The sequence below is a fragment of the Halichoerus grypus genome, chromosome 8, assembly GCF_964656455.1.
Source record: "Halichoerus grypus chromosome 8, mHalGry1.hap1.1, whole genome shotgun sequence".
Taxonomy (NCBI): domain Eukaryota; kingdom Metazoa; phylum Chordata; class Mammalia; order Carnivora; family Phocidae; genus Halichoerus; species Halichoerus grypus.
This window is the reverse complement of record NC_135719.1, coordinates 104,056,181-104,080,480: the sequence shown is the minus strand read 5'-3', so window position 1 is coordinate 104,080,480 and position 24,300 is coordinate 104,056,181. Positions and strand designations below refer to the sequence as shown.

Sequence of the window (24,300 nt, the reverse complement as noted above, 5' to 3'; positions counted from 1 at the left end):
CATATACATGTATGTATTGTATTCTTATTTCCTCTCCTTTACCGTATTTCAAAAAGTTAATCATGTACGCTGGAAGTCACTGTATATCAGTACTTAGAAATCGTCCTCGTGTTTTATAAGGCTGCGTGTTCACTTATAAGCACTCGATGGTTTTGTTCAACTCATTGGAGCGTTTTTAAAGTGTGGCAGATTAACAGTGCACTTGCTGGAATCAGACTAAGTTCACATCACTTACCGAATGTTTCATCTTGAGGGAAGCATCTACCGTCTTTGCGTTGTTTTCTCACCTGTAAAATGAGGGTGTTGAAAAAATAGCACACGACCCCTTCAGTTTTATGAGCAGTACAACAGTTAATACATTTCAAGCGCTTATGACTTTACGTGGAACAAAGGAAGCCCTCAACTTAAATACAAATCAGGGTGGGTGGGAATGGTGGTGATTTGCAGCAACTTCGAGTGAATGTCGGGGAAAACCTTGTGGCGACACAGAATATTTCCAGAGCCTGTGTGAACTAGAGAACAGGAGTACATAGGGGCCCCCGGGCCCAGGATGAGCCGGACGGGAGTCCCGGAAGATGACAGCAAGGAGGGCAGCGAGGTGACGGTAGGTCAATGATGAGCTTGGGATAGGGAAACACATTCCCAACCAGACACCAGGAAAGGACGCTTTAGCCCTTCAGTCTTCGGGCAACAAGAGTTGGTGTCGTTTCCTCCTTTAGCCTACAGGATCGCGGGCTACAGCCCGCCAGGCACCCGGGGCCGCGAGCTCTCGTCTGGGGAGCTGGGACGGAGGCGGAGCTTGAGGGTCCCCAGCCTGGGCTGGGTTAGGGGCCAGGCGAGCCGGGGCTGGGACCCGGAGGGCGGGGGCGGGGCGGGGCGGGGCGGGGGCGGGGCAAACCCGGGAAGGGGCGGGGTCGCTGCCGTGGCGCCAAAAGGCGAACATGGCGCCGGAGCGGCTACGAAGCCGGGCGGTCTCTGCCTTTAAGCTGCGCGGCTTGCTGCTCCGGGGGTGAGTCTTCCCGGGGCAGTTAACGGGACGGGAAAGCCAGGGCCAGGCGACCGCGCCGGGCAGCCGTGCGCGCCGCGCGCCCGTCGGCGGCTGGGCCTTAAATCACAGAGACCCTTAAAAAACTTGAAGAAGTGAAATTGATGTGGAGGGTCTAAAGGCTGCGATTCCTTCTTAGGTTTCCCCGACGTTCGCGCGGAGTCGAGACGTTTCTCCCAGGTGGGATGTGGCTGTCCTTCGGCATGTGCCCCATTGAGCCGGAGAGGCGGCCGTTTATTGGCACTGTGACTTGGGCACTTCTCAGCTCCCCTCCCCCAAGTCTGTGCCTTAGCAAAATGGGAATAATAGCAGAGAGACTTCACGTAGTTTGTGAATCATCAGTTGAGCGACCTGGGAAAGCCCATATGCGAGTCAGTAGTTGTCACCTTATTTTGTGAAAACTGTGAGCCCTCCCCTTTCTCAATTTTGGGTTAGGTATTATTCCTGAGTGAGAATTCCCAGAGAGTTAAAAAGTGGGTAAGTTTGAAGCACGATCCTAGATCTCCCTCCTACCCCCTTAAGCATTCCCTTTAGAACTTATCTGATAGGTTTCCTGGCCATAATCATGTTTTCTTGTACTTACAGAATGCACTTTTCTAATATTTTTCTCACTAAGTCTGTTTTGTTTTTTAGAATACAGTATTTTTTTTTTTTGATAGATATTTAAATACTTGCTGGATGGAATATACTTTTTTTGTACCAGGTTATGATTGCACTCGCTGTGTGTGGAGAGTTTTTGTTTGTTTTTGAAATAATGAATTTTATGAGCCTTTTAACTTTGCTTTTGGCTTAGTGTTGAACAAGGGCAAGAGTGGATATGCTCTGGGAGAAAATAACGAATTTTGTTCGATTGATCCCTGACATTTTACAAACATGAGCAGTTGATCAATTACCTTTTCTTTCTTTTCACTTAGAATTTGACCTAATATTCAGCTGTCATTCATTAATTAATTTAGTCAGAAATATGCTGAAATCCTGTCTACACAGATCTGAGCCAGATCATTATAGCTTTTACAGGCTTTGGTCTATCCTAAGATCACTGTGCTGGGGCAAGGAGTGCAAGAGAGAATAAGACACTGTGGAGCTTGGGGGACAGATAGCGTATTAGTTACTTATTGCCATGTAACAAATTACCCCAAAACTTAGAGGTTGAAAACAGCACACACTTATTATCTCATGTTTTCTGTGGGCCAGGAATTCAGATAGGCTTAGCTGGGTTCTCTTATTTCAGGGTCTCTCATAAAGCTGCAGTCAAGATAGGGTCATCTCAAATGTCAGTTGGACAGGATTTGCTTCCAAGCTCATTCAGTGGTTGGCAGGATTCAGTTCCGCCAGGACTCTTGGACTTGGGGCCTCAGTCCTTGCTGGCTGTTGGCTGGAGGCCACCCTCAGTTCCTTGCCATGTGGTCCTCTCCAACATGGCAGCTTCCTTCATCAAAGCCAGCAAAAGAAAGAGTAAGACAGAAGTCACAGTCTTTTGTAACCTAATCAAGGAAGTGACATCTTGTTTTAAAAATTTTACTTTTAAAAATACAATACAAGAAAATGCTCCATTACTTTTACTATAGCCTATTGTTAGAAGCAAATTACTAGGTCCAGCCCATACTCAAGGCAAAGGGCTGCACATGGATGTTAGTACCAGGAGGCATGGGTTATTAGGGGTTGTTTTAGAAGTCTGTCTACCATGGATATTAAGTAGTTCACAGTTATTTAGTTTCACTTGTGAAAAGGATCCCAAGAAAGAAGTGCTCTGATAATGTATAACAAGGTAACTACTCTAGAGTTAAAGAAGGGCTTCATTAAAGAAGTGGTTTGAACTGTGTTCAAGGATGAAGGGGACTTGAGTAGGTGAAGAAAAGAGTGGGGAGAAATGACCATATAGAGGCCCTGAGGCAGGAGAGCACTGGAGGAGCCTAAGAAGATTTGGCAGGGGCCAGATCCTGTATCCTAAGAACTTTCCCACCATTCACCCAAAATGTGTGTGATTTTTAGGGACTTCTTTTTTAAAAAAAAAATTTTTTTTTTAAAGATTTTATTTATTTGCCAGAGAGACAATGAGAGACAGAGAGCATGAGAGGGAGGAGGGTCAGAGGGAGAAGCAGACTCCCTGCCGAGCAGGGAGCCCGATGCGGGACTCGATCCCGGGACTCCAGGATCATGACCTGAGCCGAAGGCAGTCGCTTAACCAGCTGAGCCACCCAGGCGCCCTTTTAGGGACTTCTTACTCATCAAATATCTATGGACCACCTTCAGAATGCTTGGCACTCTGCCAGAGGATGGCACGGTTCTAGTTTTTAATTAGCATCATGATAAATTGGAGAGTCATGATACCCACACATAAAACAATCACTGAGCAACCCAAGTTAAGAAAATTAGTATGATGACTCTAACAATAACATTGACATTAAGTGTGAAGTTGTATGCTACAAACAGAATGGCATGCAATTAGCTAATTGTTTAGACAGTCTTCATTCTGAGCCCAATTGGTATTTAAATCAGGGATTTGTATGGATTTTTTTTTTTTTTTAAGTTCAGCCTTATTGAGTTCTTTTGGAGCAGGGAGATTCTTGTGATTTCAATGAGTGTTGCTTCTATGACTATATTCATATGTCATAGTTTTTTCTAGTCTAATTTTCTAATTTTAAAATTGAAAACAGTGATGAATTTACTGGAATTTACTTTAAGCAGATGCATTAGCAAATCAATAAATATATACTTAAGTGTCTGTTATGTTCAGGACATTGAAGCAAATGAAACCCTGACTTAAATGTAAGGTGATAACTGGTACAAAGCTATTGTGATGTGTCAGATCTGAGGTGTATAGGAATTTTAACAATTCAGAAGGGAGGGGAGGTTGCAGCAGGTAGGGCTGGTCTAGGAAGGCTTCCTAAAAAAAGATGTGATTTGGGGCTTTAAGAATGGTTATGTTGCAGGGGAGAAAAGGAAGAATTTGTTCAGAAAGGACAGGAGAGGTGAGCACTGCTTGCAGCGAAGAGTGAATAGATTTTAATTTCAATGCCACATTGATGAGTATTTGTCAGTTTTGGGCATAAAACTTTGAGCCTCATCTTTTCTTTCTGTCCCAGTGAAGCCATTAAGTACCTCACAGAAGCTCTTGAATCTATCAGTGAAGTAGAGCTTGAAGATGCACTGGAAAAGATCATCGATGCAGTTGAAAAGCAACCGTGTAAGTAATATTTTCTGATAGCTCTCACATTGTTAATATAGTTCTACATTCTCGATTAGATTTATAGATTTAAGTGGAAGTTGAGGATTCCATATTAAGATATTCCAGTGATATGAGACATACCCATGGTAGCACTTCTTCCCAAGGGGTAACCTCTGGTTCCGTTGCAACTTCAGGACGTTCCCCAGAGACCCTTACAGTTCTTTCCCCTCACGGAGCTCTCACTGCTAGCTGTCCTGCGCTTGACTTCTGATTCTGATCTGGTCCCTACGGTCACTCTTGTCTCTCTGCATGCCTACTACTTTGTCTTACTGAGGTTCAGTACTCCTAAAAGTTTTTTGGGGAAAAAAGAATAAGTGAGTAGGGCTAATTCTTCCTTCTGGCTTCAGCCTTTCTCGAGGGATCTTTCTGTTAAATACTTAACCTTTTACCACAAGCCTGGGCCTACAAAGGAGAAATGCTTTTCTTCTAGGTACAGACGTCCAGTGTTTCTAGAACACTGAGGGACAGAAGCAGGTATGGCTTGCTCTCAGGTGTTGTATCGATGCTAGTTTCTTCAATTATGTAGGAAGACATACGTTCCATGATACAGGAGAGATTACCATTATGTCTCATTTTCAATTCTAAAGGCGGAATTTTAAACATACCTTTGCTTTTAAAAACTGCTTTATAGTTGAAAATTTAGAAAATTATTAATTGTGAAAATGTAGTATATATTCCTTTAAGATGGCGCATAGTATTTTGCCTGAGAACATAACAAAGTGTTCAAGGGTGCCCACTCTGGAATCAGGTGTGGGTTTGTGTTGCCATGTATACTTTCTAGCTGGGTAATTTATTCAGTCTCTCAAAGTTGCACTTCCTCCCCCTTTTACATATTAGCATATGAACAACAATCTATCTATAAGGACAGCTAATCCAATGGCATAATGCTTGTGAAGTATTGAGCATAGCGTCACACATTTAGTGAGGGCTTAATAAGTGGTAGCTGTTATATCTGCTACTATCATGCCTATGGAAACGTAGCATTGGTGATACAAAGTTCTACTAATGTAACCTTCTTGGACCTAGGAGTTTACAGAAGTGTTTGTATAACTGAATTTATATTATTAGACAGTATTTAGAAAAGTAAGTCATTTGGCTATGTATTAAGATATTATAAGCGTATTTGAGTGTAGGAGATGAAGGTTTTTTGAGATAATGGCTTGTGTTATTATTCTGACCTAACCCTTTTTTTTGTCCTGAAAACTATGTAATGAGAATCTCAGGGTTAGTCTTTGCAGATTATTTTTAGGAAAAAAGCGATCTGTGGAAATAAGTAATTTTTATGCCTGTTTCTAAGATTGAACTTCGAAATTCTCTTTTCAGTGTCATCAAACATGATCGAACGGTCTGTGGTGGAAGCGGCGGTCCAGGAATGCAGTCAGTCTGTAGATGAAACTATGTATGTGGATAAAATGAACTTTTCCCCCTGCTGGCGATATGAAGTGTTTATTTTATTTTATTTATTTTTTTAAAAGATTTTATTTATTTATTTGACAGAGAGACACAGCGAGAGAGGGAACACAAGCAGGGGGAGCGGGAGAAGGAGAAGCAGGCTTCCCGCAGAGCAGGGAGCCCAATGTGGGGCTCGATCCCAGGATCCTGGGATCATTACCTTAGCTGAAGGCAGACGCTTAACAAATGAGCCACCCAGGTGCCCCTGAAGTGCTTATTTTAAATGATTTTCTTGGGGAAAGAATTAGTGGTCAGTATTTTTACAGTGGTTATTTCTTAGTGTTTCTTCTTAAGTGATAGCTTGCATTATAAACCTCATTAAGTGACTCATCTTTACTACTTTTTCCTGGGGATTTGAGATTACAGTGTTGTTTATACCATTACTAACTTTTGCCACTACCCATCGGATCTGACTTTATATTCTGTATGCTGCCAATAAATTGAATTGAATATTCAGAAGTATACTTTTGCTTTTGCTCTTAGGAAAGTGCAGCGTCCAAAGAAATTCAGCGACTTACGTTGGGTCACATGGTAAATGGCAGGGAGGGTAGAACCTTAGTTTTCTGATTCTTTCCGTTAACTCATGTTATGAGAGCTTAGGAATTTATATGGCAATAATTTTTCTGGATTTTATTTCTAAGTGTCCCTCTTTCCTTTCCTCTTTTGAATATGATACTTCTTTCCAAATTCACAGGATTTAACTGGGAGGAGAACAACTGGGAAAATGCATAGAGAGTATTAACTTTAATAGTTTTTTCCTCTTTGGGGCAATGGGGATCATTGGCAGGAGTCATTACCGTAAGAAAACAGAGAAATTGAGGAATTTTATTTATTTATTTATTTAAAATATTTTATTTATTTGACAGAAAGAGAGAGAGAGAGTACAAGCAGGGGGAGCGGCAGGCAGAGGGGGAGGGCGAAGCAGACTCCCCTCTGAGCAGGGAGCCTGATGCAGGGCTCAATCCCAGGACCCTGGGATCATGACCTGAGCTGAAGGCAGCCACTTAGACTGAGCCACCACCCAGATGCCCCAAGAAATTGAGGAATTTTAATTTGCACCTTGCAAACTCATTACTTAAGATACTAGGGTACAATGACATACCCCTAAAGCCATCAATAGAAATTCAAAATGACTGTATCGAAGGGGAAGGATTGTAATCATAAAGTAAGCATTAAAGTTAACTCTTGTTTCTTTCTAGCTCTTTATATGCCACAGTTAGCCAATGCAGAGGTCCCGTGGGACTGAATGGTAAACAGTCTTTGCAACTTCAGTTGTCAGAAAATTATTATATTATAGCATAAGAGAGGCTTTCATTTTTATAGATGAAGAAGTGACATGAGAAGTCAAATAACCTGTCAAGATTGACCCATAAAAAATGGTGGAACAGTACCTGGAATCTAGGTTTTCTTCCAGTCCATAGGTTCTCTGCTACTCTATACTAGGTGTTAGCACCAGGGTAGCAAGAATGTTTTTGACCATATTCAATCTGGGAGATAAACAGATAAAATTTTAGGGAAGATTTTTTAGGTTGGAATATTTATGCAGTAGTGCTGTGAATCTTTTTAAAACTTCGTTCAAACACGGTTATGTTATTAACAGTGTCTAAAAGTAAGTTATTTTGTTGAATTTCTGTAACACTATAAGCGTCAAGGATGTGGCGAGTATTTTGGGGGTTCTTTTTCTATTTTATACCTGGTTTCTGGGACACTTTTGCGTAGTATTTTGGATTAAAAAATTGTTGGAAGTGAATTGTATTCTTTAATAATATTATAGCTCATAACAGTAGTACCCATGGGGAGAGATTTCTTTCAAGATATAACTATTTTATACATACATGTTCTTTTTCAACAGATGACATTCTTAATTAGAAGTTAACTTGATGATGATGATGATGATGATTATTTTTGCTTGAGAGTGTTGGCAATGCTTTCTTGTCTCTGAGAGGAACCCATATTATGATACTCTAAGAAATTATATGTATGACCTGTGGAAAGTACATTCGTATACCATAAGATTATAATAAAGTTTTTATGCTCACCTAAAATTCTTATATTTTAGTAAATCAGGTCTGTGTTTTTGTGGGCTGTTTTTCAGAGAACATATTTTCAATATCATAGGAGCATTTGATATTCCACGCTTTGTGTACAGTTCAGAAAGAAAAAAATTTCTTCCGTAAGTATACCATCTATTGATTTTAAGCTCATTTCAGATGTACATTTCTTTCAGAAGGCATATAGTCCATGATTCATTTTTGGCCTACCTTTGTGTATTGTGATAGGTATAAATAGGCATTTCTTTCTTTCTAGTCTATTAATGACCAACCACCCTGCACCAAATTTATTTGGAACAGCAAGAGATAAAGCAGAGCTGTTTCGTGAACGATATACCATTTTGCATCAGGTAAGCTGAGGGGGGAGATGAGGCTGTATAAGCTTAGGTAAGACTTAGTGTTAATTAAAGGATGGAATTTTGTAGTTCAGTGTTTGTCATTCAATAGACTCTTATTGGGCTTTCTATGTTTGAAACCATATGGAGGATAGAGAAATAAAAACAATTGTTTTTGTGATGATAAAAATAGCAGCTAACATTTATTACCTGCTTTTAATATGCCAAGCACTGTGTTTAGCATGTTATGGACATACTTACCTCATTTAATCATCACAACGTCAGTGTATGTATAAATGCTACTATCCTCATTTTTTCCATTATTTTTAAAGAATATTATTTATTTATTTGACAGAGAGCGAGCACAAGGGGCGGGGGGTGGGTGGGGGTGGGCAGAGGTAGAGGGAGAAGCGGGGCTGATCTGGATCATGACCTGAGCCAAAGGCAGACACTTAGCTGACTGAGCCACTGAGGTGCCCCACTATTATCCTTATTTTACAGATGAGGAACTGAGACCTAGATAAGTTTAGGAACTTGACCAAAGATCACATATAGTCAGTATAGACAGGATTTGAATCCAGTGTGTCTGACTCTGGAGCCCAACCTTTGCCTACTACACTATACTAGCTTCTAGCAGCTTACAGTCTGTGAAGTTAAAGACACAAATAAATATAAAGTAGAATTTTATATGTGCTGTAAAAGAGATACAAACAGAATGTATTCATTGGAAAAAGAAGGGAAGCCTTTGGGGAAATGATGGCATTTGACATGGGCCTTGCCTGCTTTGATCTCGTGGTGGATCACGAAATGGTGAAAAGGTGGTGGTAACAGTGTGAACAAAGACACAGCAAAGGGAAATAGTGGACTCTGCAGGAAATGATGAGCAGTTGGTCCATTTTGTGTTTGGAGGAAGACTCATGAAGAAGAGTAGTATAGGATAGGTTTGGAAAGGGAAGTGGGAGCCAGATTGTGGGAACGCCTTGGATGCTGCTCTCGGCAGTTGGGATCTGGTTTCTTGGTACAAGGAGCCTTGGAATATCAGAGAGAGACCCAATCATAGCTGGGTTTTGTGAGCACTTCTCTCCCAGAAGATTTTGAGATGAATTAAGAATGCGAGAGAAGACTTAGGGGAGTCTGTGGTATTAGTCCTGCCAGAAATGACAGCTGGGGTGGGGGGGGCAGGAAGTGGCAAGGGTTGTAGACAGGGGGACCCCACCGGAGCAGTGGAAGCCATCATTCATGGTGACTGAGTGGATGTGAAGGAGAAGGGAGAGAGCAAAACTCAGAGATGATTAAGGTTGTGAGTCTGAGAGAGTAGGACAGTAGAATAATACATTAACAAATAAGAAAAAGGGAATGTTGGGCGCCTGGGTGGTTCAGTCGTTAAGCGCCTTCGGCTCAGATCATGATCCCAGGGTCCTGGGATCGAGTCCCACATCGGGCTCCCAGCTCGGCAGGAAGCCTGCTTCTCCCTCTCCCACTCCCCCTGCTTGTGTTCCTGTTCTCGCTATCTCTCTGTCAAATAAATAAATAAAATCTTTTAAAAAAAGAAAAGAAAAGAAAAGAAAAAGGGAATGTTGGGGAAGATGATGCAGATGACGCAGGTTCTGTTTTAAACATTTGAGTTAAGGTTGCCAGTGGGATGTCAGGTGAAAAGTATACCTGGAGCTGAAGAAAGAGATCTGGGCAGAGAGAGATGTAGGGGCCATCTGCCCAGAGGAGTAGATAGAGCTGCAGGGATGGATGAGACCCTCTGGGAAAGAGAGGCAGCTGTGGGGAGGCGGCGGCAGAAGGGAAGAGGAGAGAATTGAGGGGGCCAGGCCAGGATGGTGTTAGGTGGCAGAAAGCATAAGAAGGTTTCAAGGAGAGGATGGGCAGCGGGAGGAAGCCTGAAAAAGGATGAAGAGGGTGAGCACTGGGGATGCCTATTCTCTCCTGCTTCCATCACCTACATAATGTTGCCAGATCAGTCTTCCTGATGTAGAGCTCTGGTATTGTCGTGATTTTGCACAAAAGTCTTTCAAAAAGGAGGCTTACTGCCTATTGAATTAAATACAGATTATACTTAGTGTTTAAGATCTTCCGCTGCATCTTTTTGGCCAGATCTCTACTTCTCCTCTAAAAGTTCCTCTGTGCTGGAACCAAAAATGAAATACAGAATTATTGTTCATTTCTTCTCCTTCTTCTGTAACTTTGCTTATACTATTCACTCTCTGGCCTGCTCTTCCCTCTTTTCTCTGCTGCTGAAACCTTCCTAATTCTGGAAAGGCCTTCTTAAATTCCTCCTCTTTTCTAAACCTCTTCTTGATCGGTTGGATGCAATCTCTTCCTGCTTTAAACCACTATGTCAGTATGTCTCCTACAGCATTTACTAGAGTTAGCCCTGCCTTGCGTTTGGGGTGTTTATCCCTGTTATCAGACACTCCTTGTTTATTTTCTCTGCCACATTTGGCACAGTGCTTTCCATAGAGAAGATGCTCAAGTAAATACCGCATTTCTTTTTTGTTTCTGTGCTCTATCTCACGACCCTGAGATCATGATCTGAGCTGAAATCAAGAGTCAGATGCTTAACCGACTGAGCCACCCAGGCACCCCTTAAAAATTACATTCTAAAGCCTATTATATTATTTTGGGTGTGTCACTTAACCCTTCTGAGCCTCATTTATTCTTATCTGTGAAATAAAAGGGTTGGATTTTAGTCCATTCACATTATTTATTGCAATTATCTCCCTGAGAGCAAATCTGATCGTATTATTATCCTACTTCAATATCTTTGTTTTCCATTGTCTATAAGATACACTTCCTGGCTTGGCATACAGAGTCTGTGTTGTCAGGGCTCTTTCACTGGAGATTACAGAAACTCTGACTGACTAAAACAGAAAGAGGCATTTATTGGCTTTAGAGGTCCACCAGTTTCAAGCACGGCTGGATCCAGGATCTCACACGTCATGAAGCATCTACCTCTTTCCATCACCCAGCAATTTTAAAAAAATTGATTTCACTTTCAAACAAGTTCTCGCTATGAGATGACAGAGGCCCCTGTAGCCTCAGCAGCACTTGGAAAGGGAGCTCTTCTCTTCTCGTAGTTCTAGCAACAGTCTCGTAGCGGCTCTTAGCTTGAGGCGCTTGCTCAACCCGGAACCAGTCACTGGCTAAGGGGTGGAGGACTTTGATTGACTAGGCCTTAGTGGCCTGTTTACAGAAGGGGGAAGGGACACCAGCCCTGGCTAAACTCAATGGACCACAGTGGGGCGGGGGGAATGGTTCCCCAAACAGAGGCTCCAGCTCATCTCTTACCTTGTCTGACACTCCACTTTGTGCACCTCTCGAGCCAACTATACTAAACTTTGTATCACTGCCCAAATACTCTTTTACTCTTGTAACTCTTTGTTGTGACACATCCCTTCCTCTGCCTGAAATGTCTTGTCTCTTTGGTTTCTTACTAGCAAAGTCTTATTTATCATTTAGGGTCTCGTTAAATGCCCCCTTCTGCCTGGGGTCCTTTGTTGTATGGTGGCCCTTGACTTTTCTCTCTCACAGACTCCTGTGCTCTGAGGCTGACACTTGGTTCGTTGTCTTCATATCCTCAGCTGAGAGTGCACTGCTGCCAGCTACACAATAGAGCTTTTTCTTTTAAAAAAAAATTATTTTAAATACTTTTTTATTTTCAAAATTGCATTGCTAAGTATTTGTATATTAAAATATGGGGGCTTTCAAATTTGTTGAGACTAGGGGGTAGTAACATTAGGTTAAGGACAGTGTTTTGTCAGAGTACTACTTTAATGAATTTTTAAATTTTATTTTAATGAATTTTAGTTTAAAATGTCTGATTCAGTAATTCATGTGAATCTTTCTTTTTTTATAGAGGACCCACAGACATGAATTATTTACTCCTCCAGTGATAGGTTCTCACCCTGATGAAACCGGAAGCAAATTCCAGGTTAGAACATTACCGTAGTTGTTTAGGGGGTGTAAGTATACAAGTTAAATATTTATTGCTTAATTTTAATTTATTAAAATTTAAATGTAAATGAATCACTGGTAACTGTTTAACCAACTAACTGACCTGGGCATGCTCACTGTTAATCAAGTCCATGCCCTGGGTCCTGGGTCCTGCAAATCTCTAATAGAAGCTACCACTTCCTTCTTTGGGACAGGCCCGGAGACTGTGGTAGCCCCCAGATGGTCTCTGGCCACCAACACACAGATCCCTAGTCCTCCTGGTCTATTTGCTGGATATGACATTGGCTTTCTGATCAACTATCAACATTACCCTTCCTCCCCTCACTCAAACTCCAAAATCCTGGTCTTGTTCCAGCCCATCCCTCTGGTGACCACCACACTTACTCAGCTAAAATGTGCTCTATCCGTTGAAGTGAAAAGTTTACTTAAGGCAGTAAGGAAACAACATTTATAGGATAAATGAGATAGCCAGACAGGCCACAGGGGTGTTGGGGCCTGAGGAAGAGGTGAGAGGGAGAATTTTTTCTGTCACATGCGCTCCTCCCACTATTATACTCCTATACTCTTTGTTCCCTTTTTTTCCAGCAACACAGTCACTGTCAGGGTTATGGGGTCGAGCCCCCTATCGGGCTCTGTGCTTAGCTCAGCACGGAGTCTGCTGGGACTCTCTCCCTCTCTCTCTGCCCCTCCCTACCCCCCCATCAAATAAATAAATAAATCTTAAAAAAAAAAAAAAAGAAAAGCATCAGAAAGTTTTTTTTTTCTTTAGAGAGGGAGGGAGAGGGTGTGGGGGGAGGGGCAGAGGGAGAAGGAGAGAGAATTTTAAGCAGGCTCCTCACCCAGCATGGCTCTCACAACCCTGAGATCATGATCTGAGCTGAAATCAAGGGTCAGATATTTAACCAACTGAGCCACCCAGGCGCCCCAGAAAAGATTTTTAAAAATAGTGTCCCAATCATTACCACCTTTAACTTAATGAAAAAATATAATGGTCAGATTGAGAATGTAAATAATAATGCCAACCTTTCAAAATACTAGTATAACTTTTTTTTTTTTTTTTTTTAAAGATTTTATTTATTTATTTGACAGAGAGAGACACAGTGAGAGAGGGAACACAAGCAAGGGGGAGTGGGAGAGGGAGAAGCAGGCTTCCCGCGGAGCAGGGAGCCCGATATGGGACTCGATCCCAGGACCCTGCGACCATGACCTGAGCCGAAGGCAGTTGCTTAACAACTGAGCCACCCAGGCGCCCCACTAGTATAACTTTTTAAATAGCCCACTAATTTGCAAGAGGTACCGACCAAATAAATAAAATTTATGTTCTTTTCTATCTTTTAAAGGTAAATGCACTTACCATTATTCAGAACACAGTAGTCCCTCTCTGTCCTCGGGGGATATGTTCCAAGGCCCCAGGGAATGCCTCAAGCCACAGATAGCACCAAACCTGTATAGACCGTGTTTTTTCGTACACATACATACCTGCGGTAAAGCTGAACTTATAAAGTAGGGACAGAAAGAGATTCACAACAATAATTTATACTCAAATAGAACCATTATAACAATATACTGTAATAATTATGTGAATGTGGTCTCTCTCTCAAAATTTCTGATAGTATTGTAACTCACCTCCTTGTGATGATGTGAGATGATAAAATGCCTACATGTTGAGATGAAGTGAGATGAACGATGTAAACATTATGACATAACTTTAGACTACTGCTGACCTTCTGACAATTCATCAGAAGGAGGACCATCTGCTTCTGGGCCGTGGTTGACAGAGGGTAACTGAAATCACGAAAAGTGAAGCTGTGGGTAACGGGGAACCTGCTGTAATATGGTATGAGACTTGAGTTGGTATTTTAGCTTTTTATAGGATAAATTCTATTTTCTGAGTTTTATTTGATTTTCTGCTGTACAGTGGTGTAAATAACTGAAATGTGTACTCAAAATTTACCTATTTATAAAAATACTAGTTTCTTCAAAAAACTTATTTTCAATCTTTAAGAATTTATTTTGTCTTATTTTAAGCTTAAAACAATAGAAACCCTCTTGGGCAGTACAACCAAAATTGGAGATGTGATTGTTCTTGGAATGATAACCCAATTAAAAGAGGTGAGTTAAACTTAATAAGCATCAGACTGTTGTTTTCAGCCTTGGGACTGGTGAAATGTCAGTTACTATAGCATTCCTGCGGAGTGTACAGGGCCGTGTTCTTCATGGAAGGCTCCTGCCTCAGTTAGCAAGTGGCCTTTGCCCCCGCGTCCTGTTTCCTGACTAGACATCAGGAAGGAGAGTCTTACACAGGCCACTGATTTGCATGGTCTGAAAGTAGTCCCCAGTGACCTCTGGTTGAACCAAGAGGACCGAGTTTCTGAACAAGCAAGGCTGCAGACCACATCCTGCTCCCTGGGAGAGGGACACTGTTGACTCTGTCAGGTGGAGGTACCTGGTGAGGCCCGCAGGGCAGTCCGCCAGCGTCCTGCTTGCCCTCTCTGGATTTGCAGCCGTCGTTCTCCGTGTACCCTTGAGGAGGCTCAGTCTCAGTCAAGTGATGAATCTGAGGCGACCAGACTAGCAAAGGGAAACGCCTAGATGAGGAATTGCTCATTTTTAAAAAAGCTACTGTACTCTACTGTTTTCTGTTGTCAATGTTGTATTTTAATTATTTTCACCTAGTATTCATTTTTACATAAATACAGACATATTTCTTTTAACTTTTTTAGGGAAAATTTTTTCTGGAAGATCCTACAGGAACAGTACAACTGGATCTTAGTAAAGCTATATCCTTCTTATTTATTTATTTATGGTTTTCTTTATTGAGATTTTTTTTTTTAAGATTTTATTTATTTATTTATTTATTTATTTATTTATTTATTTATGGGAGAGAAACAGCATGAGCGGGGAGAGGGTCAGAGGGAGAAGCAGGCTCCCCGGGAGCCCGATGTGGGACTCAATCCCAGGACTCTGGGATCATGACGTGAGCCGAAGGCAGTGGCTTAACCAACTAAGCCACCCAGGCGCCCTCTTTATTGAGATTGATGATAGTAGTTTTTTTTATTTTTTAAAGATATTTATTTGAGAGAGAGAGATCATGAGCAGGGAGGAAGGGCAGAGGGAGAGGGAGAAGCAGACTCCTCGCTGAGCAGGAAGCCCAGTGTGGGACTTGATCCCAGAACCCTGGGATCATGACCTGAGCCGAAAGCAGACACTTAACCGACTGAGCCACCCAGGCGCCCCTTTATTTTTATTTTTTTAAATCTATGTTACATGAGTTGGAGATATTGATTCCATATCATTCTCAAGTTAGCCTATTTGGGTTCCCTGTAACTTCCATATGGCGATGATATAGCAATCCAGACCTAATCCTAGGCAGAGACAAAAAAAACTTTAATTCTCCCTTATTTGGAGAATCCAAACAAATCACTGAGGAAGTTTAGAACATGTTAAGAATGATCCATACTGTCACTTTTACCAAACTACATCTTAGAATCAGACATGGGACATTTAAACCTAAAATTTTTAAAGCTGTCATCTATTCACAGTTTCAAGTGTGAAGCCTTTGCATTTATTATTTAGAAGGCCTTTGGGCCCAGAATGTGTATTGACTTTATCATCACCTCAAGCACAGAAATATTTTCCTCAACTGTTGTGTACCAGTTCCACAGTGGCTTATACACAGAGTCATGCTTTGTCTTAGCAGAAGGTAAGTCAGTATACTTTTTTCCTGTCCTCCTCATCATACAATAAAAGCATTTCTACCTTGGTTAAAATATATTAACATAATTTGGGAGAACATTGCTTATAAGAGCATACTTTTGACAACATTAAATAACTCTCAGACTGGTAAATGGGCCTGAGGTTTCTTTTTGGGGTGATAAAAATATTCTGAAATCAGTGGTGATGGTTGTACAACTTGTGAATATACTAAAAAAAACCACTGAATTGTATACTTTAAAGGGTAAGGTGTAATGACATGTGAATTACATCTTAATAAAGTTGGAAAAAAAACCCCAGATTTTACATAGGGTCATAAAATGAAGCATTTCCTAATCTTTATACCTTATCTCTCTGTACTCTAACATGTATTGTGAAATTAAGAAGTGGCAAGTTTTACTTCTGAACCTATTTCTATTTCATGACCTTTTTTTTCTATAGAACTGAGACTGTCTTTGGCTCTGAAGCTGTTATGTAGCTTGGGGGGGCTGGCAACCTCTGTGGTTAGTTGACAGAGGGTGAGACAGAAGTTTAGCATTACTGCTTTGTGTTCCAGTTTCTTTCTTTCAAATGAGAAGGAGAATTGGACAAATGAAGGTGATTTGTTACTTCTCTTTTTTCAGGGTGGTTTGAAGATCAGGTGTTTCATGTCAATGCCTTCGGATTTCCACCCACGGAACCCTCTAGTACTACGAGGTATAAGATGCTGGACTGCAGCTCTATGGGAATTTGTAATATTGGCAGTAGTGAATGTAAGATAGGATATCGTATCTCAGTTATTATAAGGCCTCAGGCTTTGTGTCAGATGCAAAAAGTAATAGACGGTGAGAGTCAGAAGACTGGGCTGTGTATGTAACTGAAAACTAGCACATTGATTCCTGACAACTTTCAGTCTCATCTCCATACCTTGGCTTTTTATGGGAAAGATTTCTAGTCTTCCTGTCTCACTTATCTGTAAGGTTGATTAGAAGTTCAACTGAAATAAGAGATAGGAAAACACTTAGAGGAATATAACTTTCATGTTAACATAAAGCCTTATTTTGTTTTCTACAAGTAGGCTCCCTGCCTGCTTATGATTTATTTTAATATTTGCTCTAGTCAGTTTTAAAAGACTCAGATACAACCTATTAAGTATTTATTTACTGTTTTTGTATTTCTTATTTTAGGACATTTAAATGTTTGCTTTTCAAGAGCTACAAATAGTATATTTTCATGGTACTATGTACACAGAGGGGAAAATAACCTCATTAGAGAGAAAGAAGCTAAATTTGTAAGATTATTAGAGAAACATCTCCAAAAAGGGGCACCTGGCTGGCTCGGTCAGTGGAGCATGCAACTCTCGATCTCTAGAGATTACTTAAACATAAAATCTTAAAAAAGAACGAAAGAAAGAAAAACCTCTCCAACAGAATATAGGGTAGAAGCTAATATTGTGTCATCATTACCTAGGGCATACTATGGAAATATTAATTTTTTTGGAGGGCCTTCTAATACGTCTGTGAAGACTTCTGCAAAACTAAAACAACTAGAAGAAGAGAATAAAGATGCCATGTTTGTGTTTATATCTGATGTTTGGTTAGACCAAGGAGAAGTGTTGGGCAAACTTCACACCATGTTTTCTGGTGGGTGCCGTTCTTTTCTACTCTTTTGAACTCAGTACAAGGGATCATATCTTAAAACTAAATTGTTAAAAAATGTATCTTTCTGAGTAGTCTATTTTCTTGTAAATGTTGATTCAGCAGTGAGGTATTTTAAATGAAACCATCTTAAACACTTAAATTTTTACATTTGAAAAATTACTCTGTGTGTTTGTGTGTGTATTCATGAGAAATAAGAATTAGTCCTAAGTATAGTATGAGAATGGATAAGAGCTTGGGCTTTGGAGTCTGACAGGAGTGGGTTTAAATTGCAGCCTTAGACCTTGGGCAGGTTACTTAATCTCTCTCTTAGCTTATAGGGATGTTGTGAAAATCAAGCCATTGCAGGTCCTGGCATATAGTAAGTGCTCAATAAATGGGCAGCATTGCTACTATTATTTAAAAATAATAGTTATTAAAATAAGTTATTATTAAACTAGTAAGTTTTTATTATTAAAAATTCATGGTTAGGGGCACCTGGGTGGCTCATTTGGTTCAGCGTCTGCTTTCGGCTCAGGTCATGATCGTGGAGTCCCAGGATCGAGCCCTGCGTGGGTTTCCCTGCTCAGTGGGGAGTCTGCTTCTCCCTCTCCTGCTGTGCCCCCCACCCCAGCTCTTGTTCTCTCTCTCTCTCACTCACTCTCTTTCTCTCTAAAATAAATAAAATCTTTAAAAAAAATTCATGGTTCGTTTCAGTTGGTGGAGCATGAAACTCTTGATCTCAGGGTCATGAGTTCAAGCCCCATGTTGGACCTGGAGCTTACTTAAAAAACAAAACAAAACAAAAAACCCCTTTAACTATGAGGGGTTTTAATCTGATTTCTAGACTCAAAAACTGATATTCATTTTATTCTCTTATTTTTAGGTTATTCACCAGCACCTCCAACCTGCTTTATTCTGTGTGGTAATTTTTCATCTGCACCATATGGAAAAAATCAAGTTCAAGCTTTGAAAGGTATTGAAGATCTACGGAATAAGTATTTCTACATTTATATAAACTAAACTGATAAGAAGTGATCTATAATATTTTAATTTCATTTAAAAGCTGTAGGATTGCATCTAATCAAATATAATTTGATATTTGTGTGTATTATATTCAAATTAAATTTAATATCCCTTTAAAATTTTAGATTCCTTAAAAACTTTGGCAGACATAATATGTGAATATCCAAATATCCACCAGAGGTAATGATTTCTACTGCTATATTTTTAAAAGTTTTTTTTTTTTTTTAAAGATTTTATTTATTTGACAGAGAGAGACACAGTGAGAGAGGGAACACAAGCAGGGGGAGTGGGAGAGGGAGAAGCAGGCTTCCCGCCGAGTAGGGAGCCCGATGTGGGGCTCCATCCCAGGACCCTGGGATCATGACCTGAGCCGAAGGCAGACGCTTAACGACTGAGCCACCCAGGCGCCCCTTAAAAGTTTTTTTTTTAAAAAACAAAAAATGAATTCTGTTTGATATCCATGATTATTAAGAAAAAAATGAAAGAAAAATTTGAGAAAGTTAGTATGCTAAGAGATAAAATTATCCTCATATCATGATAATGTATGTTACACTGTACTAGAGATTTATAGTGAAAAATATTAAAAGGAAGAGTGATACTTTCAACTATATTTTGAATTTCTTGGTGACATTAAATATCTAGAGCTGCACTCTTTAGTATGATAGTCACTGGCCACATGTGTCTCTTTAAATTTAAATTATTTAAAGTTAAGTATAATTTACAATTCGCTCACACTAGCCATAGTTCAAGCACTCAGTACTTGGACGGTGCATATACAGGCATCTCCGTCACTACAGAAAGGTCTGTTGAACAGTGTTAGTCTGGAGACTTTTGGTAGTTCATTTATTAAAATGCATGAAATTTAAAAAATATTAAAAATTCATTATTGAGTTAAAGGCAATAACTTGTTTTTAGACTATTGCATAGTGTTGCAATAATTGTTTTTTTTAATGAATTATGTTAAATTTTGCTATAGTAGTCGTTTCGTGTTTGTACCTGGTCCAGAGGATCCGGGGTTTGGTTCCATCTTACCAAGGTAAGTTTTGTTTAGATTTTTCTAACAATAAAAAAAATTTGTACCATTCAAAGATATATTCTTTACCACATAAATTGTTTTTATAGGCCACCACTTGCTGAAAGCATCACTAATGAATTCAGACAAAGAGTACCATTTTCAGTTTTTACTACTAATCCTTGCAGGTAAATATTACCATTTTGTGTTACACTTTTTTTCCTTTCATTTCAAAATTAACTTGATTCTTAAACTGTGTCTCCGAACTTTGAGTACTGTGAGATAGAGAAAATTTCTCTTTATTTTAGGTTTCTCAAAACTTTTTTTAAAAAGTATTTTATTTATTTATTTGACAGAGAGACAGTGAGATAGAGAACACAAGCAGGGGGAGTGGGAGAGGGAGAAGCAGGTTCCCCACTGAGCAGGGAGCCCGATGTGGGGCTCCATCCCAGGACCCTGGGATCATGACCTGAGCCAAAGGCAGATGCTTAACTGACTGAGCCACCCAGGCATCCCGGTTTCTCAAAATTTAAAAATATTTTAATATGATTTAATTGACTAATAATGAATTTAGAAGCTGAAAAACAGATGGAGATTTAAAAACTGATATACATTACACATCCTTTAAGAAAAGTTACAATGGAAAAATGAAAAGATCATGCATTTATTGCATGTGCCGCTCACTGTAATCATAGGCTGTTACCCCCAGTCCTTGGTTCTCCTCTCTTTTCTGCCTGCATTCACTCCTTTGGTGACCCTATCCACTCCCAAGGCTTTCAGTACCATCTACCTATCGCCCTGTCAGCTCCCGACCCATTCTGTACCCTTCTTTATCAGAGTTCGTGGTACCTTTATCCTTCCAGTCACTCAGGCCAAAGACTTTTGGGTTTCTCTCACGTGTAGTTTTTCAGGAAGTCCTTCAAAAATTTGAAGGAAGTCTTCAAAATATATGCAGAATCTGGCTGCCTCTCACCACCTCTGCCTCTGTGACCCTCTACCATCTTCTCTCGCCTGGATTCCTGTGGTAGCCTCCTAGTTGGTCTCAAGCTTCTCCCCTTGCCCTCCTTCTATAGTCTGTTCTTAACAATGTGTCAGAGTGATCCTCTGACACACAGGCATATCACATCCTCCTCACTGGTCCTGAAAGATGGGACCCCCTTGCGCCATTCAGTAACAGCCCGCATCCTGGCAGTGGTAGTCAGGGCCCTGCATGATCTAGCCTCCTGTGCCCTCTCCGAGTTCTCTCTCCCTCATTTATTCCAGTCGCTACAGCCTCCTTTCTGTTCCTCGAACATGCCCGACAGGCTCCATCTCGGGGCCTCTGCTGTACCCGCTCCCTCCGTCTTCACCTATCTGCTTGACTAAGTCTCTCGCCTCCTTCAAGTCTGCGCTCAAATCAGACTCCATTATCAGCCCTGCCTGTTTTGATCATCCCACTTAATAGTCCAGCCTTCTGGCCCTTTTCTCCTCACAGATGATCGATCCCTAATAGCCTGTTTTTCTTTTTCTTTTTCTGTTTTCTTTTTCCCATACAGTTACATACCTACATCTCCCAATATCCTTATATAATTATCATGTTTATTGTTTATTTTCTCAGACTGTCCTGCCTCCATTAGAATATAAACTGCATGAGGACTGCGATCTTTTTGTTTTGTTCATTCATCCCTAGAATTGTGCCAGACACATATGAAGAGCTCAATAAATTACTGTTGAATGAGTGGATTAATAGATAGATTCTAGCTGAATTTTTGCTGTGGTAAACAATGGGAAGGGGGAATGGCTTTTATCATAAAACATTTTGCCTTTTAAACTATCTCCTATTTTTTCCTGAGGAAGTCAAATTCAACAACTATTTTCATTTCAGAATTCAATATTGTACACAAGAAATTATTGTCTTTCGTGAAGACTTAGTGAATAAAATGTGCAGAAACTGTGTCCGTTTTCCTAGTAGCAATTTGGATATTCCTAATCATGTAAGTTAAGAGTCTTCTTTATTAAACTGTCTTAAGTATTGCATTATATAAAATTTTGTTAAGCCACTTAATAATTTGCCCTTTTATATTTATTTATGGTTCAAAATAACTTGAACATACTTTTGTTAGTAAGTTAATTTTTGTTACTAAGTCAGTGTTTCTCAACTTTCTCACTGAAGTATCCCCTAATGGGCAGAGGAAAACCTTAGAACAAACAGGAAATTTCTTTGAAGCTTCTCATTTTGCTTTTAAAACTCATAAATCTTACGTTGTACTTCAAAATATATGTATATTTGTCTTAAAAAAAATGCTTATGTTCCTCACATTCATTATATGGTATGTCCCCATCCCGGAGGATGTGTAGTGTTTTACCTTGTAACTTCAAGTTTCCCTGACATAAGCTTTTCAATCCCCGGTTACATGTAACCCCTGTACCACTTTGGGAAATGTGGAAGTAGATCATACAGAGCATGTTTAGTATTTATTTTATAACACTAAAGTTTATGTAGGCTGCATATCTATTCTTGGCATTACTGAAGCTGTGGAATTATTTTTAGATGAACATAATTAGTAACTGAGTTTACTATACAGCTATAATTGTTCCAATATGACTATTTGGGGGAGTAGCTTTTATGATACATGGTATTAAATGAAAACTTACAGATTTTTCCTAAAATACAGGATAGTTAATTTCATTTCATTTTTTAAAAAAGATTTTATTTATTTGAGAGAGAGAGAGAGTGGTGGGGCGAGGGAGAGGGAGAAGCAGGCTCCACACTGAGCAGGGAGTCTGACCTGGGGCTTGATCCCAGGACCCTGAGATCATGACCTGAGCTGAAGGCAGACACTTAATGGACTGAGCCACCTGGGCACCCCTAGTATCATTTTGTATCAGTATTTCCTAAAGCTCTGTGATTCAAAGTCCTCCTAATTGTTTCTCAAATTTTGTAAGTCATTTTGGTAATTGATATTTAATTTAAAATGATTTGTTAGCAGTTTTAATTTTTACAAATGAACTGACATTTGTTTTATATCATTCTTTTATAGTTTGTGAAGACTATCTTATCCCAAGGACACCTGACTCCTCTACCCCTTTATGTCTGCCCAGTGTACTGGGCGTATGACTATGCTTTAAGAGTGTACCCTGTGCCTGATCTCCTTGTCATCGCAGACAAATACGATCCTTTCACTCTGACCAATACAGAATGCCTCTGCATAAACCCTGTAAGAATATAGTTAATGTTATATAGTCCTAGTTTGTCAGGATTAGAGTGTTATTTCTTTAAATTTAAAAAATATATACTTAGTAAAATTATTGTTGTATAAAAATGTACTATAAGTGCAACATTGAATTAATTTGGTATATACAGAAAGTTCTTCAATGTTCAGGAAAGCATGTGACTATAAAGTAATGTGACTTAAAAAAAAAATACACCAGGGCGCCTGGGTGGCTCAGTTGGTTAAGCGACTGCCTTCGGCTCAGGTCATGATCCTGGAGTTCTGGGATCGAGTCCCACGTCGGGCTTCCTGCTGAGCAGGGAGTCTGCTTCTCTCTCTGACCCTCCCCCCTCTCATGCTCTCTCTATCTCATTCTCTCTCTCAAATAAATAAATAAAATCTTTAAAAAAAAAAAAATACACCAAAGCTTATAAATCCAAATGAGTATTTTCCCCTTCAAAGTAACTGCCTTGGGATTCCTTTCTGGGAATTGCTTTCAGAGCCTATATCTCAGTCTCTTTAAATATATTAATGTCCTTTGTGGATGATTTTGATTTTTAGAAATTTGTGCAAGTCCCAGAAATGCGTAAGCCTGATGAATATGGAAATTCTTACTGGGATACAATTTCTACAGAAGTATGATTGCCTTTTCAAATTTTGGCAATGATTACTGCATAAATATTGTTGATGTGAAACAGTATCTTCACTAGTGATTTTTAATCTGTATGTTTCCTTGATTCTTGTGAATTTTAGACTGTAATACTTTTTTTTGCTTCATCTAGGTCATTTCTAGAAACATCATGACTGTTGGTTACTGCTTTCCTCAAACACTCATTTATTTTGTCCAACTTCCTCCAAGACAGGGTTTCTCAACCATAGAGCTATTGACATTTTGAACTAAATAATTTTTTGTTGTGGAGCACTGGCCTGTCCATTGTAGGGCGCTTTGCAGCATCCTTGGCCCCTCATCCCTAGATGCCAATGGCAGCCCCCAGTTGTAACAATCAAAAATGTCTTAGGATATTTGCCAGATGTCCCCTGGGGGACATTTTCAGTGGTTGGGAACTGCTCTAAAGATGAGCACAGTCAATGGATTTGGTTTCATGGTTTGAAATTTATGGCCTGATTTTCATGGAATCTTTATTCACTTTCCACTGTTCTTTCACAATAAGGCTATTTATTTAAATTTAACTCTTTGGGTGTTCTCATAGTTATTGCTTTATTTGATAGCACCTTATTTCTGAATTTTTCCACTTTCTCTTCCTGTAGGCCAGTAAAACACCACCTCCTACACCATCATTATATAGTTTTTTACTTTATTTATACCTTTTGGGCAAGCCCAAAACTTGCTTTTCACATTGCTTCATCCCTTTCTTTTCTTTTTAAAGATTTATTTTATTTATTTAATTGATAGAGAGAGAGCGTATGCGAGTGCACAGGCAGGGGGAGGGGCAGAGGGACAGGGAGAAGCAGGCTCCCTGTTAAGCAGGGAGCCTGATGCGGGGCTTGATCCCAGGACCCTGGGATCAGGACCTGAGCCACCCAGGTGCCCCTAAAGATTTATTTTAGAGGGAGAGAGAGTAAGAGAGAGAGCACGAGTGGGGGGAAGGGCAGAGGGAGAGAATCTTCAAGGAGACTCCCCGCTAACCGTGGAGCCTGATACAGG

At 40.1% G+C, this 24,300-nt stretch overlaps 1 protein-coding gene across 2 annotated transcripts in view; it reads left to right on the top strand.

Moving 5' to 3' along the window:
* The first annotated feature begins 870 nt into the window (after nt 1–870).
* The window catches only part of POLE2 (DNA polymerase epsilon 2, accessory subunit), a 27,974-nt gene continuing 4,544 nt past the window's right edge, over nt 871–24,300 (top strand). The window contains exons 1-17 of one of the 2 annotated variants that reach the window (XM_036076109.2): nt 871–1,009; nt 4,132–4,232; nt 5,598–5,673; nt 7,822–7,899; nt 8,034–8,127; nt 11,978–12,052; nt 14,104–14,187; nt 14,799–14,855; nt 15,730–15,778; nt 16,413–16,485; nt 17,239–17,411; nt 18,292–18,381; nt 18,557–18,611; nt 19,411–19,467; nt 19,554–19,631; nt 21,308–21,416; nt 22,464–22,640. In XM_036076109.2, coding sequence (XP_035932002.1) covers nt 942–1,009; nt 4,132–4,232; nt 5,598–5,673; nt 7,822–7,899; nt 8,034–8,127; nt 11,978–12,052; nt 14,104–14,187; nt 14,799–14,855; nt 15,730–15,778; nt 16,413–16,485; nt 17,239–17,411; nt 18,292–18,381; nt 18,557–18,611; nt 19,411–19,467; nt 19,554–19,631; nt 21,308–21,416; nt 22,464–22,640 — 1,494 coding nt within the window. In that variant the 5' untranslated portion in view covers nt 871–941. Of the gene's footprint in view, nt 1,010–4,131; nt 4,233–5,597; nt 5,674–7,821; nt 7,900–8,033; nt 8,128–11,977; nt 12,053–14,103; nt 14,188–14,798; nt 14,856–15,729; nt 15,779–16,412; nt 16,486–17,238; nt 17,412–18,291; nt 18,382–18,556; nt 18,612–19,407; nt 19,468–19,553; nt 19,632–21,307; nt 21,417–22,463; nt 22,641–24,300 lie in introns of both variants that reach the window. The other variant, XM_036076103.2, reaches the window with a different exon arrangement.